We start from the raw sequence: 19,245 nt of genomic DNA, 5'->3' as shown, positions 1-19,245 counted from the left end.
AGTTAGAATCTGAAGAATAAAAATGAGTACAATGGAAGTTGGTATTACAGGAAAAAGAAAAACGAAGGTGTTTCGTACGGCATTATGACGTAATCTATTTAAGACAGAAAATTATAGACAGGGTCTTGAGAGAAAGTATATATGGATTATATACGTATACGATAGCTGTGCACATATAATATTCTGTATACCTATTCAGGTGTATATATGAGTTCTAATGTATTACAACAAGTGTTATTGGACATGTCACAAGTAGAAAAGGTAGACAATTATATTATATGAAAATACAATTCAAGTATACATATAATAATAAAACGATATTTAAACTTGTTGCGACATACGCACATAATAATGCGTTTGAAATTTATGTACTTGACAAAATTGAATTTTTAAGAATTTGTTTTCTTCTTTTTATATCGCAGTACTATACATAGGTCACTAACACAATATTTTGTATTGTTCGGTTGGTTTATAAGATATTTTTCTAAATTAAATACTGTTGCGAACAAACGCTTTCGAAGCAGTCGAAATTCGATCTAGTTATTGTACGCTCACGATTTCTCAGAATTAAAACGTACAAGAATAGTGCTGACACGCACACACAACTACATATTATAATTTACCACAAACATTTAAATTATTTGAAAACGTATATACTATGAAGGTATATACGGTTTGCACAATTGCACAACGATCGGTATCGAACGTCTTCTTTGCGTCAAACTTTGACGACCACGTTATTTTGCTATTACTAACACGTTCATTCCATTAATCATTCGCTATTACTAGTCCAAGAGATTGATGGTGTCTGACCATGAGAAATGACCTGGCCAGAAATTTGAGTTTAGATGATTCCCAAATTGTATTAGTACTCGACTCAACTTCTAACATACATTTTTTATTAGGTATGATAAAAAATTAAATAATCAAATAAAAAGATAAATTCAAACCATGTGGTGTATAACTCATTATTATAAATTGCAGAAATAAATACTAGAATTGGCTCAGTGGTCACTTGCTCGCATACCCATCGGCTTTGTCGGCCATTGTTTATTTCCTGGGATGGAGCTTGAAGAATCGTCGTTTAGATAAGAGTTAAAAAAAAATAGTTGAAAATGATCATAAGCTAAATATAATAAACACACATCAATAAGGACAATTAATTATAGAGTTAATAAACCGTAATAATTGTGTAAAAAATATGAAAATTGTTTTGGGACATTTCAAGACGGACAAATCGAAATCGGACGGAATACATTGATAACGTAAAATAGCGACATGGTCATTATTACTGCAGTACCGGGGATGCGGTGAGACGAGACTAAAATGTAGTACACGAAAAAAAATGAACATTAATCGCGACGATTATACGCGCATTATTAATATATAGTATACGCTATTTAAGGTCTATCATGGTCGGCGTTTTCAATTATAATATATTTATGTTACATAACGACATTTAGACCACAACTGTCGGTCTTCTTCAAAGCCAGACGCGCCCGAGCACAATAACGCACACGCGCACAGGAAGTGCGATAATATTAAAACGAACGCCACACGAGTCATCGTGTACGTTATAATGGTTATTCACCTTTCCGTCTTTCCTCGGAGAATGCCCAGGTGTGCATCTCTCGGGGCGGGCGGCGGCGGCGGCGATGATGTGCCTCTAAGAATTTTCTTCCGACGCCTACGCGCACAATGGACGGGTTAGAAATTCTCAAGGTAGTAAATAGAGTTAGTCGTAGTCCTTCTCGACGTCGTCGTCGTTGGACCTTCTCATACGAGTGCCTGGATGGCGGTCGGCGAGTAACCCGTAAACGACGAACGTCGTATTATTATTATTATTATTATTGTTATAATGCTTACATATACGGCGAACATTCTATATATTATGTACGACGATAATAAATATATAATAATATAATACGAGCCGCACGAAACCAGTTCCTATCCTTAAACATTATGGTGTACAAAGGATTCCCAAAACGCGGGGAGCCAGGTCGGTCGATGTAATCTTGAAAAATGATCGTGTGAATTCTGAATAGTATAATATCAATATGATATTGTGTGTGTGTGTAAATATGTGGGGTGGGAGAGTGAAGTATTACTACGACGCGAGATATATATGCGCCTTTACACCCTATATTAAGGCATGAAAACGAAACGATTTCGATTTGTTGGAATTTAACGTGTTACGTTACGATCGCAATACCACTACTGTATCGCAATCATTTCGAATAAACATATGTATTGCACGACGACTATAGTAAGTTATTTGTTATTATTTCGTGATTCGAGTATGTTGTATTTATAACATTATTTAAAGTTTTATATTTTAATCAAAATATAATACATTTTATTTAGATATACCTAATATCAGAGTAAATATTTTATAGATCTATACATGATTTTAAAAGTATTATAATATTGTTAAAATTATTAAATTAAATTTTATATTCTATGAACTAAGGCATAGGATTATAGGAACGTAGCTGTATCATATAATTATTATGGTATTGTATATATTATAGAAATAATTGTTTGAATATTATACTTGGCCATACAAATTCAACAATAAATTACGAAAATATATAGTATATATATATATATATATTTAATAAAGATTTTATTTGTTCTTTATAATTGTAATACTAATATTATCTGTTCTATGAAGAACATTGATAATTAAATAAATATTAACCATTCTTATTATGCCTATAAATTATCATGTTTATATGTATATCATATATGAATATACAATTATTTATTTGAAATGCTACAGGATTTAATTTTTGATAATTTTTGTTTAAATACTATTTTGTGAGTCAACTTTAGTATTTATATAAATATTACTATTTAATTAGGCCGTATTATAGTTTTACTTATATTAAATTAATAGCAATTAAGTATTTTTAATTGATAGATAGCATGAATATTTGCTTTAGCTGAAAGTATTTGAGAACATTAAAATATTTTAATTGATTAGATTTAAATGTCAAATTTTTACATAAACCTATTTCTTCTATTGTTTAAAACACAATATCTTAAAAAATCGAAATTCGTAGAAAATATGTTATTATAATGAAAATGATTTAAAATTGTTGGTATTAATAGTCTTACAAAATTACAATAGACTAAATATTTTACTTATTTATGTGTATTTATATAGTTTTGTCTGTGGAATGAAATGATTTAAATTACCAAAAAGGTTTTTTTAGTGTTTTTTTGAAATCTGTAGATGGGGAGTAAACGATGAGGGTTATTTTCTAGTGTCTTTGTAATTAAATTGGTCTCACAATAAGTTTTGTGTCTTTCTATATGCCCTCAACAGGAAGAGACTACGGGTGTTTGGTTACAGCTGTAGCACGTTAGTGGGGATCATCTCGGAAACGGAAGCGGCGACTCCACCAGACTCGTGAATGGCAACCGAACGCAAAGAGCAGCACTCGAAAAAAAATATTGAAATGAACTGCATTACCGGAAGCGGTGAAGATGATCAAAAAACCTCAGTTTAAAATCTTAACAAGTGCGTCTAGATTGCATGCCATTTACATGTATTCATTCGTATACAATGAGGCCAACAAGTTCTTAGAGAACACCTGACCTTAAAAATCAATATTTAATAGCATAATATAATATTTTAATGTTTAAATATATTTTTAGAATTCATAATATATTACTATAGTAATAAACTGTATTTATGTTTCGCGTTATTGGAGAAGAGTAGTAATATTTTATTGTTTTCATGATTTTGTGAAAATATAGTTTTTGTGTTCAGTATTGGTAATCTGCTTAACATTTATAAGTATTGAACACTATGAACTTGGTTATTTTGAAGAAAGCAGTTAATTCGCGTGAATTATTTTAAAATTTGCGTTGTCAATTCATTTTTGTTAGTATAGTGAAATTGTATTATGCAGGCTGGATTACATGTGTTTTGTTTCAATTAAGAAATCGGATTATTGTTTGTCTGTAGTTATCACGTAAACAAAACAATGGGTAGTAATTTAAATGTTTAAAAACATAATAGTATTTAATGTTATAATGTTTTATTTTAATGCATTTATGAACGAAAAAAGTAAGTAGGTATACTTTTGATTTTTGAATATTTCTTAAAAGTTTGAAAACGTTAAAAAATGATACTATATACTATTATACTAAAGTATAGTTATTAAAAATAATACATTTAATATCTAGTACATTAACCATCGAACAAAACACTATTTCTATAAATCATTATTTTATGGTAGGACTTGGAAGTCATAGAAATATTCTTAGTTCTTACAAACACAATATAATATATTTTACCATAGAATGTATTTTTCATTTTGTGGTTATTAACTACACAACCGAATACGGAAACGAAGCAGCACATGTTGGTATTTGTTTTAACTTACACATTTTAAACCGCCCTAGGCTATGTAACGCACTAAAGTGTAATAAATTATATCTTATACAAAAAAAAAAACCCGTAGGTTTTACCGAGAACATTTACTGTGACTGAATCGTAAACTATTTTCTCTATCGTTAGTCTGTTGTCATATCAAAATCATTTATAGTGATTTATGCGTGGATCTTGATGAAAGTTCTTCATAGTTATAGTCGTTACGAATGTTACGATGTCACGCGTTTTATTGTACTTTTCTCATAGAAATATGGCAATACGTCGATTGTAACGAGAAAAATTTACTTAATGAGACGAACTCGTGTGAGATCTTAAACATCGTGACGCGTTATTATGCTCAGTATAATCTGTTGTAAAACAAATAACATTAATACTCGAAAAATTGCAATTTTTACGATTATTATTATTTCGTTCCTCGAAACGACACACCCGACGACGACGTCCACGGTACGTCGTTAAAAGAGGGGTCTTGGTTGTTGGCGACGTCTCAAACGCGCCGTGTCCGCATCACCTAATATAACTCAACCAGAATTATATTATTATTTTCGTTCGTCCGTTAGCCGCGGCTGTAAATCACCAGCAGCAAACCAGTCGACGATTATTATTACTATTAAATTATAAACAACTGAATGTTTCACTTTTCACGGTACATCACGAACTATATAGGTACACCTCCGACTACTATAGTTATATAGCGATACGGTGTTCTTACCGTTGGCACAGAGAATGCGGTCATCCTTGAAGTTCGGCAACGTTGGCGAGGGAATACCCGGGGTGGGTCGGCGGGGGCGTTGGGTCGGGTTTCGTGTTTCGTCAAAGAAAAAATATGTGTTTTCGCGGTAATTGTTACTACTCCGGGGTTCCAATCCATTCCGGTGGAATGTTTACGACCCAAAGACCGGTATACGTACGCATGGCGATGCGGTAACCTGTCCGGCGGCGCTATCCGGCGCGATCATCACCCCCGCAGAGAGACGCTGCATTAACTGCGGCCTCCCAGTAGGACGGGGTACAGGGCCAGGGGTCTGCACCGCACTCTGGTTGTCGGTTGAGGTCATCTAACACAATGAAATCGGTCGAATAAAATGGAAACGGATAAATTTGAATTTACTACGTATAAAACCATATAATATAATATTATATTGTATAATATTCTCGTTTCGGACGCGTATTCACCTGCAGCGGCGTATATGCCACTGCCGTTGTCGTTGCGTACCGCGTTCGTCGTTGAACGGGGGAAAAATGGCCGCCGAGGTCGATCGGCTAATGAATGGATAACGATAATTACACTGGGATAGGTAAATTAAACGGTAGGTAGATGCATTTTTAGCGAATAATATCATAATAATCGTCATAATATGTGTTCGAAATAAATGATGAAATTTAGGGAGATCACAGGAAACGCAAACGAACCGTCGACGACGGTTTAATAGCGATTTATTTCGGGGACTAAATGGAGCACAGATGGCAACGGCAGACGGGTTTCAGGTCTAGATTTTATACCCAATATTTATCCAGCTGGCTAATGCAAAACCAAGTCTTTGTTTTTCTATAACACATTATATTTATTATATTATAATTTATAGTAGACGCAATAGTCATGAAACGTTTAACGTTTAACATTTTAAGCGTTTCAACTATATACGTGAGTTTATAGTTTATACATACCTACATAGTATATAATGGGTTAGGTATACGAAATACTAACGCGATGAAAGCTATATAAAAATATGTACGGCTATTGTTCCCAAAAATTATCTTTTCACTATAAAACTCCAAACAAACAAATAAATATATTTAAATTTAAATTATAATTGTTGGTAGGTTTATTTTTTAAGTGTGATATGAACATTTTGTTTGATTAACTTCCGGTAGTCATAGTTACAGAACGTAGCGGAAATAAATAATATGCCTCTTGTATTTGTTTTTTTACTTAGAATCAATGATGAACGTGCTTAACGGCAATTTTTATATAATCCCCTTCACAAACCTATTAACGTAGGTACCATCTCCCTTTTTTAACGCATTCAAAATCATTTTATAACCACATTATCTGTTGGTAAAAAGAAAACGTACATATTTTAAAATATGCATGTAAATACTAAATTTTAGAAGGCTGGGTTTTCGAATATGAATAAAATATTATTTTTATTTTTTTAAAAAATTATTTTCAGACATCGGTACATATATGAAAACGCGTGAATGATTTAATATTGTTTTCTAATAATTATTTTGACATTCAAACAATTATACGGTTTCTCATTATATATATAATACACTAGTACAAAACACACAGCGTATCTATTTTATTCATCCCTTCAATTTATTATTTACACATGTTGATTGTAACTTTAGCGGTTTTTGAAAAACTTATACGAATATATTATATATCTACCGTATTTTTTTACCCCTTACAATACTTGCAAAGGTTTCTCCATATATTATATATATATATATTCTACTCTCAGAGGGTGACCGAGATATAGTTTACAGGTTAAAAAAAAAGAAATTAAATTTTTTTACCAGGAATTTCGTTGAAACCCAATCATTTCAACGGTGGAGAAGAGTTGACGTTTATACATTGTAACATACCCTGTTCACCTATGGTTTCCCAGCATCACGAGTACGGCTTCTGCTGTCTGCCACGTGCACACATATACATGTATACACAAACACACACCCCGAAATACACTTTTACACAGTTAACAAAATAACTCGATGGAAATGAGCAGTACCCGAGTGTAATGGTATGTCACACGACTATATACCTACGCCGGACGAAGTGTTGACGAACACTGCATATGAAATGAATGTATGTATTTTAATTAACGTCACTCGCGGGAGATGCGATTAGTCTTAATATGAAGTCCAAGGCTAATGGACGATAAAAACAAAATAATAGTAATAATAATGATAATAATAATAGTATAGAATCATCCTAATGTCATCTGACGTAGATAATAGTTGTATTATTTACAGCTGTAATCTCGTCAAGATTAAAAGTCGAAAACTACTGTCAACCAACATTCCTACCCTACTGGCGTCATTGTCTGGTCTTGGTTTTACATTAGTTCTTAACGGCCTACACTAGGCCACATAAATCAATGAACTTTATAAAATTAGGATACACGGGTTACTATACAAACATATGAAGACAATATATTAAAAATAAACTATAGGGCTCAGTGGAATGTTATGCACTTAAGAGAACGTCACTCATCAATTTATTATCTACCTCTGTTATACATAATTTTTGTGAATATATGCTTTAGACACCAAATAAATTAGTACATTATCGAATTAATAGATTTAGTAGGTATCTGTATCGTAGTGTTGAAGTTTTTTCTTATATTTTCACTAAATATTATACCTATTACTTTCAAAGTATAGTTATAAGTGTTTATAGTTAATAAAAAATTTTCCATAGAAACAATGAAGTATAGTTTTTAAATAATTCCTATTGATTATTAGTAATAGTTCTAAGTTATAAGTGCACGATAATTGCTATTTAAATTTACCATTAACAAACAAATGTATACATTTTCAAAACAAAAGATACCTAATACCTACAATGATATATTATAATTTTAATTTTTAAAATTTCACCTATAAGCATATTACTTTGCAGTTTAAGAAAATAAAATTAACTGAACATAATGTTCAATAATTACGGAGGCGAATAATTTAAAATATGAATAACAACATATACATATTTTTATGCGGTTTTATGAATTTGCATTTCAAAAGTTCATTAAATACGCTTCTTGGTCATTTTGACAAGGTATGACTGACAATAAGTGACAAATGACAGTTAAACAATTTATGCTTAAATATCAAAATTAGATTTTATAAAAGCATTTATTTTTTTTGCTCTAGTTGTTAATGTCACAGTAGGCCTGTATCACTTATGCCCTAAACCGGCCCTGGGTATATGATATTATGTTGTATTTAACTGCATATCTATAACGTACAATATATTAATATGTATACAGCATTACAGCTATTATTGTAAGCCATATAAACTTATAAAGAATATAATTAAAAATTGCGCTGAAACATGTACTCATTTATTCTTTAATGATTTTTTTTTGTGTGTTTAAATATATTTATATATCATGTCTACACGGCGCTTATTTGATGTAAATATTGCAATACAATAATCAGCACGATACGCGCGCGTGACCTACTGAAATTTGTGAGTGTACAATTATATTCATAACCACGACGATGCAAAATCTGATGGCGGTGAATGTTCCAGATTCGACTAATTATAAATTCATTTAAACGGTCATCCATCCGGTCCGTTTTGTCCGTTAAGAGTCTCCGAATTCAAAGGGTGTCGTTACTCCCTAGTCCCTACAATACGACGTCGGTACATAGATCCGGTTTATTTATTTTTTTTTTTAGTGAACCCCGTTTTTATATAATACAGCCCTGCTGTTTTTAATAACCGACACCAGCTGCACTGCTGCACATTGCTAGTTGGCATAAACCTGTAGTTGGAAATAATAAAATAATAATAATAATAATAAAATAAGGTCGGAAATATAACCGTCAGACCGTGTGCTTGCATGTAGAGTATACAAACAGCATAATATAATAATAATATAATATATTATATAATATGCATTTTGAATATAGGTACATAACAATATGGCAAGTTTTTGAATTTTTAACTGTTATATTGTCCAGCATTGAAACCAGTTTATATATTATATTATTATTATCATCACTGTAGTCATACGTATAACACAATTAGTATTAATTGTTGTATTACGGACAACCACAACTACGTGTTAATTGATTGATAAAACTTCCTAGGTCATTTTTAGAAGGCGCCTTATTTTTAACATCACCGAAAAGGAAATATTATACAGTATACCTACAGTGAGTTTTACAGCAATTTTCGACTAGACATTTTTTTATTATTTCTGATGTTCAAAATGTAAACGTTTAAAAGTGTTTTATAGTTTCAAATAAAGTACGTTATATTAAATAATATTTACTAACAACCTTTGAAAAGAATAACATTCGTTATTCTTCATGAATTGCACATTTGCACCTCAGAACGTACTCTTGAATATATTCCTATTATTCCTGATGCTACCTGTATAATTAAATAGTATATCTAATATAATGTTCTGACATGTATGTATATTTTGTTTCTAATTAGTAATTATGACTGATATACCAGTAAAATGCTTTTTTTAACCGTTTTGTAATACCTATTAGTTATCGGCGCTATTACGTACAGACTTATCTACTCAACCATTAATTAACTTTCGACATTCATTCAGTTGTTTTTATAATTTATTTAACAATACGTGATGATTGTAGCAAAACGAATAAAAAATAACGATGGCACGAACCATCCACTATAGTGAACCAATAAAAATTATATTATAAACACACACGTTTCGACCCAAGTAGTTTCACGCCATTCGGCGTGTGAACCCCAAAATATGCTCTTATAATGTTTTAGGGACCGGATTTTGAAACATATGTGAGTGGGGTTACTATGCTGTAGACCACACGTTGATGAAACAAAAAAAAATAAAAATTAAATAAATCGAAGGGTACGTTTTTGGGTCATGTCTCCTCTTCAAAACGTGCTTGATATTATGGTTTTACTCTTAACAGTCCTGTTTTGTTCCCGCCAAAACCATAAATATAATAAAAGTGCGTCGTTTCAATATTATTATTGTCCATTCAAAAGGTTATTAAAAAAAAAAAATTTCGAATAGAGTCAACACTCCAACAGGCTAGCGTCTATATACATATTGTGTGTGTATACTATATACATATATATATATATCATATTCGTTTGTCTGTTTCTTGAGACCGTTAATACGCATTTACAAATTTTATTTTTCATCAGACACGATAAATATAATGTATAACACCAATTATACGTCAAATAAAAAGTTTCAAGTAGGTATTTACTAATACAATACCGGGTACCTTCAAGCTTTTATAACCAGGTATAAGTATATTGTTTTTAAAAAAATAATGATATACTACCCGATCTAACCAGGGACGCAGTATTAAAATTCATGTCATAGTCTCGCAGACGACAGTATTGCCCTCGGTATTGCCCTATAATAAGTCAGTATAGTGTACACAGGATTTTTTTTCTGAGGGAGTTGTGCTAATAACAATTTTTCGAAATTACATACTACCTGTTGATACAGGTACTCGAGGTATCCCTAGTATTTTGTAGAAAAATAACTATATTTTTTTCGAGGGGGAGGGGGTTACCCCTAAAAGTCGATCTTGTGTTTGTGACTGAATTACTATATTACATGTAGGTAAACGTTATATATTACATATAGACGAATTATTTTTGGACTTACGGACTGTGACGGCTTTGGGGTCGGCGTTGTCGACCAAGTGGCCGAGGGCTTGGACGCGACGCTTGAGGCCCGCCGATCTGGTGGCCACGTCGGCCAGTTGGTCTCGGAGCTCGCGGAACACCTCGTCGGCGAGTGCGGCCACCGAGGCCATCTGCCGAAGTGCATTGCTCAGCGCGCAGTTGGTGACGGCGTCCAGCTCGCGGTCCCGGATTATGGGCGCTCCGTGTTCGTCGTGTAGCTTCACCCGGCTCAGGTGTACCGGGCCGACGGCGCGTTGTACGAACGGCATGGCGAGGCGACGTAACGGTTAGCGATCGGTCATCGGACGAGTTGGCTGACGGCGACGGCCGACGTCTCACAAGACTTCATCGCACGCACGCTGCACACACGATACGATATGACGCGCACGATAACACACACACGGGACACGACCGTCGTGGTCGGTGGCCGGCTGATTACTGAACCGCTGTCGCCGTGCCGACCGGCGGCGTGTACTATACGCCGGTGTTGTCGTTTTTACTCGTTTTGAAAATCGGCGGCGGCGGCGGCGGCGGCGGCGGCGACCGGTGGTAGCGGCGAGACGGTTCAAACGGACCGGCAGGTTAGCCAACAGAGCCGAGTCGGTATTGTTAGGTAGTATGGGTAATGATAATAATGAAAATCGTAATTTGTTGTTGTACACCTTTACTCTTTAGTATAGGTATACGATTTAAAATACCTATGTACATAATAATATAATATTGTACTTTTGTTAAATACGTATTATTTTATTATATATCATCATAATATTATAGTGTTGTATGTGTAGTGTGTACGTTGTGTCTTATGCTATACCCTCACGGCGAACAATAACAAAGTTAAACGAATAACCCAATACAAAAATTGAATAGGTAACTATTTGTGTAAAAAAATTAAATTTTTTTGGGATAATTATTTCTGAAGCTGAAGGTACTAAAGACTCCATTGCACCCTCCCACACTATTTTTCATGTTCCCTCGCAATCACCATCTTTTACGGATGACCTCGTCGATATCGGTAACGATGTTTGTTTAAAAAAAAAAAAAAATGCTATAATCCGCTATAAGGAATATAATATGTACATAAATACTACTACTAATAATAATATTATGACGTTTGAACTACACGGGTTAGGTTAAGTACCAATTGCTTATTTGGTAGTATATAGGTACTTGGTAGTTGGTGTGGTAATATGGTTATGGTACCTACATACCCATTTGTTTTTCGATGGTTTTAAAATATTTGTCTTTTTTTTGGCTTAATCATTGCTCAAATGATTTGAAATATTATTATGAACGTAAAGGCTATAGGTATATTTACGTACGAAATACGATTCATGTTGTAATGAATAACTTTTATTGACGTCGGCTATCGTAATAATCATCATTACAAAACTATAGGTTAACGCATTGTAGTTATTAGTTATTAGTTTATTACGCATTGTATTATGTTCCTCACAATTCTCAGTCATTGGTTAGGATATTGTAATTGCACTTTGCAGTGTATTTTTCCACCGAGCACCATTAATATTAATATTAAACTTAACAAAAGTAACTGAATGTCGAACGATATGAACGTAGGTAGTTAAAACAATTATTTTTTTTATTTTTTTCTGTATATCGAGTGAGAATGGGTTTACAATTGAAAATAAATTACATTAAAACAAAAAAACCGATTAACACTAAAATAATAAATAATAAGTTTAAGTAATTAGGAAAATGTTATGATTAATCTGCAGAGTAATCACTATTAATGTATTATAGTTACGTTAAATGCTAAATATCAAGTACCTATTATTGATTCCGAATACCTTGTTTTTTTGTTTCAACATGAAACATTTAACTATAATAGTATTACACTTTTACTTTGTTTTGTTCTAACAAACATATGACATTTAAAAAATAATAATTACACCTATACACGAAAGAATACGTTTAAATTGCATTAGTATACGTGTATACGTTTCAGTCCAGTAAAAAAACATACATGGCTATCGCTCTTTAGATTTTTTTATCATCATTATTTCTCCCACATACTTTGCTTTAATGATTGGTAAGTACTTTTTCTCCGTATCTTAAGAACTAAATATTGTTGATTCAACAATTTTATTGTTTGATATAAGATTTTTAGGTTCTGAGTAGAGAGAGAAAAGTATTAGTTGTAGAGTATGAGATTTATACATAATATGTTTATTATTATTATGTATAAATAAAAATACTGTTTTGTTTTTGTAAATTGGGTTAATAATATTTTTTTCGGAGGGGAATAATTAAATTATATTCATACACATGCTTATTGTTGTAGAAATATTTGAAAATGTCTTTCTTGGTTATACCCAACGTGATTACTAAATTTAAATATCATTAATATAAAATTGAAACAAAATAACTTACGATAAGTCTATAGAGGATAATATAAAAAAGTGAAGTTTTTGAAAAAGAAAGACATTAATTAATAAATATAAAGAAATTTCTATTTATCTAATTAACTCGAGTACTAGATTATTTAAAATATAATTTTTATGTCAGTATTTGTAATTTAGTAATTAACAAGTTTAGGACTTAAATTGATTTTAGTTTAGACTCAATGCTGTATTATTTTGAATGATTGGAATAGGTTTAGTTTTTAATTTTTTTTATTTTAAATAACTTTCTACTTAAAAAAAAATCTATATGAATATTTAAACTTTAAAGTTTAAACTAATATATTATGTTCAAAAAGTCTCAAAAACTGTTAATAAACATTTATTTTTGTGAAAAATTAAAATATTTAAAAATGTCTTTAAAATATTATTGTCAATCAATATCTATTTATTGAATTCGATGTTGTATTTTTTAAATTAAAAATAATTATTTGATCTTAAATAGATTTGTGTCAATAGGAGTAGTGAAGCAAGTCGAGTGTTCAGTACCCAAATTATGTATTCTGTACAGTGTACACATCCACTTACTTTTTGTTTTGTTTTTTTCTGTTAATGTAACTGAAATGTCTGAAATGTATAATACCCAACAATTTTATAAGCCTAAATTGTAAATATTTATGAATAATAATTCTAGTACTGATATTGATTTAATGGGTACCTAACTACAATATACTTTTTTATTCAAACGATTTAGATGGTTTGAATATACCAGTAATATTTTTTATTTACCAATACTTATACGTTTATGTATGCTTAAACATTTTTTTTTATAAATGATTTATAATTTTATGTGTGTGTGTTTTTTTAAAATAAATATAACTAGAAGAGTTTTATATTCAGTGTATTGTACTATTGTGTTAACTATAAACTAGTAAATACATCACACTTTGAAAGTAATTGTTTATTTTCAAAAACCAATTCAAATAATTTGTACTAGCTAAATAATCAATAATAACTTACTAATTAATAGTTAACTAATAAATAAATAATTTATTTGATGGAAACATTTATACATTAATGAACTGTAATTTTTAAAACTAAATACTATTATTATATGATTGAAGTATATATATATTATATATATTTATATAAGGTATACCAGAATACCTTAAAATAGAAACGAAGTTGAACTATTACGATAAATATTTTACAAAAAAAAAGAATATTTTGGATCATATTTTTAATTGAAAACTTCCGTTATCATAGTACAGCCTTTAATATATTATCATCCTTGAATGAAAATAAATGTAATATATTAAGATCAATTGAAAATACCCTTATAATAAATTATTTAGTATACATTAATATTGGAATAGCTTACAGAAGTACCAGTTTTTAAACTGACAACCAAAAATTGTGTAACATAGAATATAAAATATTAAAACGTATATTAAATTTAATATTATATCGTTTATATTTTTATTATTATAATATATACACTGTATAACAGCCTTAAATCGTTTTAATATCTTACTTCCAATGTTCTGTTATTGTAGTTATAATCGAACAGTTGTATAAAGTATTACAGTAGATGTATAAATTATTTTGAACTAATTTTCTTCAAGTGGTGATATTTTAGTAAAACATTTTAATTTTGAAAAAACACACATCATAAATTACAACTTTTTATATTTAAATATTTTTTTTAATGACACAATCGAATTTAAACTTAGGGCAGTAAAGTATCGAGGGAGGGGGTAGGGGTTTAACTTCTACTGATTTAGAGCATTTAGTGTTTACTCAAAAAAAAAGCACCATTTGTAGACTTTCTATGTATATCTATCTACTATGTACACTACGCTACAGAATATAATTTAATTCAAACATAATTCGATTATATAGACGTTTAAGAAGATATGTATATTGTATATATATATAGTTCAATAAAATCGTATTTAACCTTTTAGATTCTGAGCGGAGTGATGAATGTATTGGTTTTATAAACGTTACTAGACATTCATGGCTAGAAAATCCAATCAAAATTTTGTATCTCTTTTCCTACCAAGAGCACACAAGATAACGGTTGGTTTCGTCCCATCCCCCTAACACTGATAATTTTCTGATTTCCAGCATTGACAACGCAAATTTAATTAATGTCGAATGTAATGCATTTATTGTATCTATGTATCTAAATATTATTTAAGGATATCATTAATGTATATTGTATACTATATATTATTATTATTTATTACAGTGATATATACGAGTAGGTACACATCTGTATTGTAGTACTTACCTATAGTTTAATTTCGTCAGCGGGTAATAATAAATAATCATTACATTTGTTACTTCGAAACTGAAGTACCTATATAAGGTGAGATTATATAGTGATGACTTTCTAGAGACTTTTCCAGTTTTTGGTTAGTACATTTTTAACTATTGTTGTTTTATGTAGGTATAATTTTGTTTGATTGAGGTAATTATAATATTTGTAAATATATATGACATAGTATATATTTATTTCTCTTATTTTTAAACAACAGATAATTTGATTAACAATGTTGTAATTACTTACCTATGTAGAAATATATTTTTAATTGTTTAAAAACGATTTAAAAATAATTGATAAAATGTAGAAACATTTAAATTACCTACGATAACCGGCATATAATAGACAAATAGCTAATTGAAAATAAAAATTATGAGATACGTATAATAATGTATAGACGGTGGTTCATACAGCAAGGAGAAAATAATTCATTCTCAAACATGTCGAGCATTATTATTGTACTACTAAATTGTGCATCGTGGTATATTTGTCAGGTAATAATTGCGTTTACGACAACCTCGAACTGCGTGATTATACCTTAAACTTGGTATATTGTATTGAACGGATGTTAACGGTACAGAGTTAGTAGTACTAAGAACTACAGTATTTGGTGACAAACAAAAATTCATATTATGATGTCGTTGTTAGTTATTCGTCAATTTGAATTCACGTATTAAGTAACACGATGGCGTTCGATGATCAGCAATCTCTGTTGCATGCAAACGATGATGGATACCTATAATATAATTTGTGCAATTATTATTATAATAATACAGTGTACAAAACTACAAAAAGGTTTGTATACAGTGTGGAACAATTTTGAAATAATAAGAATTATTACATAGATCATAGATGGTTAAATTTATTTGACATGCATATTATCTATAAGCCATTATATTATAGACATACATTAAAATTTAAAAGGGGAATAATTTCAAAACTATATAATTATAGTAAATAATGATATATTTATAAGTACTTTAAATTTTCATAATTGCACATATTTGTACATTGTGTTATTAGGTATACAAAATAAATGTAATAGAGGTAAATAAAAATTATAAACTAATTTTTAAATTAAATTATGTTGAATTATTTTTATCAGAGAACGTTTTTAAAACAATACATGTTACAAAAATGTAAATTATAAAAATAATTTTTATACATGTATACATATTATACTGCTGTTATTTAAAATTTTTTGTTTGGAAACAAAATATTGTAATATGATATCAGCAAGATATTTATCATTTTTAAAAAAATTATATTTCATATAAAGTTTAAAACATTACGTAATAATGTCGAACACTTAATACTGAAGTTCTTTAAATACTATGCTTATATAATGTATTGTTTTAAAATAAGTATTCATAATATTAACGAAAGTAATGACTTTAGCAATTAAACTTGACGGATGATATTATTGTGTTTTATAGAGTATAGACTAGTCATACTAAATTTTTTTTGGACCACATAAAATATTTTAAAATATTATGCAGGCCGTAATTCGAAATAAATGGGAAGGAGGAGATTTGAAAAAAAAGTTAAAAATACATTTATACGTATATTATCTCATTTGATAATGTTTTGTAAAACAATTAAATATTTATTTTAAATTAATGTGATTTTTGATATTCAGATATTATTTTTTTTCAAATTTACTTTTTTGTATAAACTCAATGATTTTTTTATGGGGCACATAAAAACAATTGGCGGATCGTAGTTGAGTATGACTGGTACAAACGATAACGCCGTTATCTATAACATAATGTATTGAAATACATTGCTAAACATGATATTTATTTCATTAAAGAAAGAATGATAGCAACATAGCACATAGGTAGATAACTGTTTATTTTTAAAAAGTTTGATATTGTATGTTAATAAATAATAATACAAACAGAAATTAATAATAATTACCTGCTCTGTATTGTTTATAAACATTTTTTAACTAACTTTAATTCTTAGAAAGGTAAAATAAATGTTTTTAATTTACGTTCAGATAAACTAATAATCGATTTACTAGTCTCGTATGAAGTAAAAATGTTTTATAATCATCGTATTTCTAAAATATTTATTTGTGAAAAAGTTACTGACAAAGACACGTCATAATGAGGCACTCTATAGTTGTACATTATTGAAAGTAATTACATTGCTCATGTAAATAATATTAACACTAGAACAATTATTTGAAATATTTATCTTTAGAATTCTCAATAATTGAAGCATAAGAAAGGTTAATAATTAATGATCGTTACCTAATTAAACATTTTACAATGTATTCTTATAATATTTAAAATTACATTGCATAGGGCACCTACATAGTGTTTAAATTATTTGTATATTAACCTTAATTTGAATATGAGAATAAGTATACTATTATACATACAATTATAATGAATAAATAAAATCAACAACGTGGTGTTATCAACAGCGTTAATTTATTTTGGGTAAATGTATAAAACTCAAATGTTATTTATTATTTTAAAATATGCATTATTTATATATTTAATATTATATATATTTAATAATTATTTATATATACCATTATAATATATGTATACATAAATTTATAATATATTATGATAATAATATTAAAAGTAAAATATTATAATATTAGCAAATCACCAAAAAATCACAATGAGAACAAGGATAAAAGAGACAGACTAAAAATACTGATTAACATTGATTTTATATTTTATCAGATAAATATTACATTATTAATATAAACATGTAAACCAACATAGTTATTTGTTAATAATCTTTGTTTTTTTTACTAACTTACAATAGTTTCCATTTCAGATATAAATAGTAAATTGTAAATAAATTGGCAAATATATTAATATATTAAGTTTAAGTATGTATTAGAACATAAAAATCAATTAGCGCGCAACGAAGACGACAAATTCATTAATTTTTTGAATTTGTCTATAGCATAATTTATTTAATAAAAATTAATACTTATTAATGTTCCTGTAAAGTTTATTAGCTTATAAAGCTTATTTACACGTTACTAAGCTCATTATTTAAATAGAAAAAACACTGTGTAACGAGCGTACTAAAAAGGCACCTAATTGTAAAAACGTATTATTTATATTTCATAGTAATAAAATAATATATTATGTTTATTTCAATAGTAGGTATAGTAAATATTATGTTGTTTTTTAAAAAAAATGGTTCAACCATTATTGAAAAAAGTGAAATTGGTATGTATAACCAATAAATGACGCCATTAAAATACATGTGAGAATCTGTTCAAAATTAACATTGAAAAGTAAGAAACCAAAAAATCATATAATTTCAATCTTGGAAGTATGCATAATCTATGTAAAAGAAGCTTCCGTTATTATAATTTTTTTTATATAAGTGACGTCATTTTTTTGAGGGTAGGGTGGATCGTTACTCATTTTAACATGTATACGACTAGATCAATTGATTGTATAATGTATTCGGCTTGAGTCGTGCGAAGTTATTGTCTTGATTAAAATAAAAAAGACGATGGTCATAGTTATACAATAATTTGGTCGAAATAAAAACGAAAAATAACTTTGCATCTATAACTCCTACAGTTTCATATTAAGTACTTAATATATTGAATATTTATTCTATAATAATATATCAGTTTAATCGAATTGCTATAATAAGTATTATCATTTATTAGTATTATATTTATATTTTGTTATTAGTATTATAAGTTATTAATATTACTATTATTATGATTATTACTAGACGTATGGTAATACAAATTAAGAAAACTTAACAATATAAACAACAATGA

The 19,245-nt window shown here is 29.3% G+C and overlaps 1 protein-coding gene across 1 annotated transcript in view; it reads right to left on the bottom strand.

Annotated features, from left to right (window-relative positions):
* Nucleotides 1-11,252, bottom strand: part of LOC114129194 (uncharacterized) — a 40,173-nt gene extending 28,921 nt beyond the window's left edge. The window contains exon 1 of the mRNA XM_050201980.1: nt 10,759-11,252. Within this exon, the coding sequence (XP_050057937.1) occupies nt 10,759-11,047 (289 nt within the window). The 5' untranslated portion in view covers nt 11,048-11,252. The remainder of the gene's footprint in view (nt 1-10,758) is intronic.
* Nucleotides 11,253-19,245: the final 7,993 nt, after the last annotated feature.

The sequence above is a fragment of the Aphis gossypii genome, chromosome 2, assembly GCF_020184175.1.
Source record: "Aphis gossypii isolate Hap1 chromosome 2, ASM2018417v2, whole genome shotgun sequence".
Lineage (NCBI taxonomy): Eukaryota > Metazoa > Arthropoda > Insecta > Hemiptera > Aphididae > Aphis > Aphis gossypii.
Note: the sequence above shows the minus strand (reverse complement) of the source record. Positions and strands in the feature narration are given on the sequence as shown.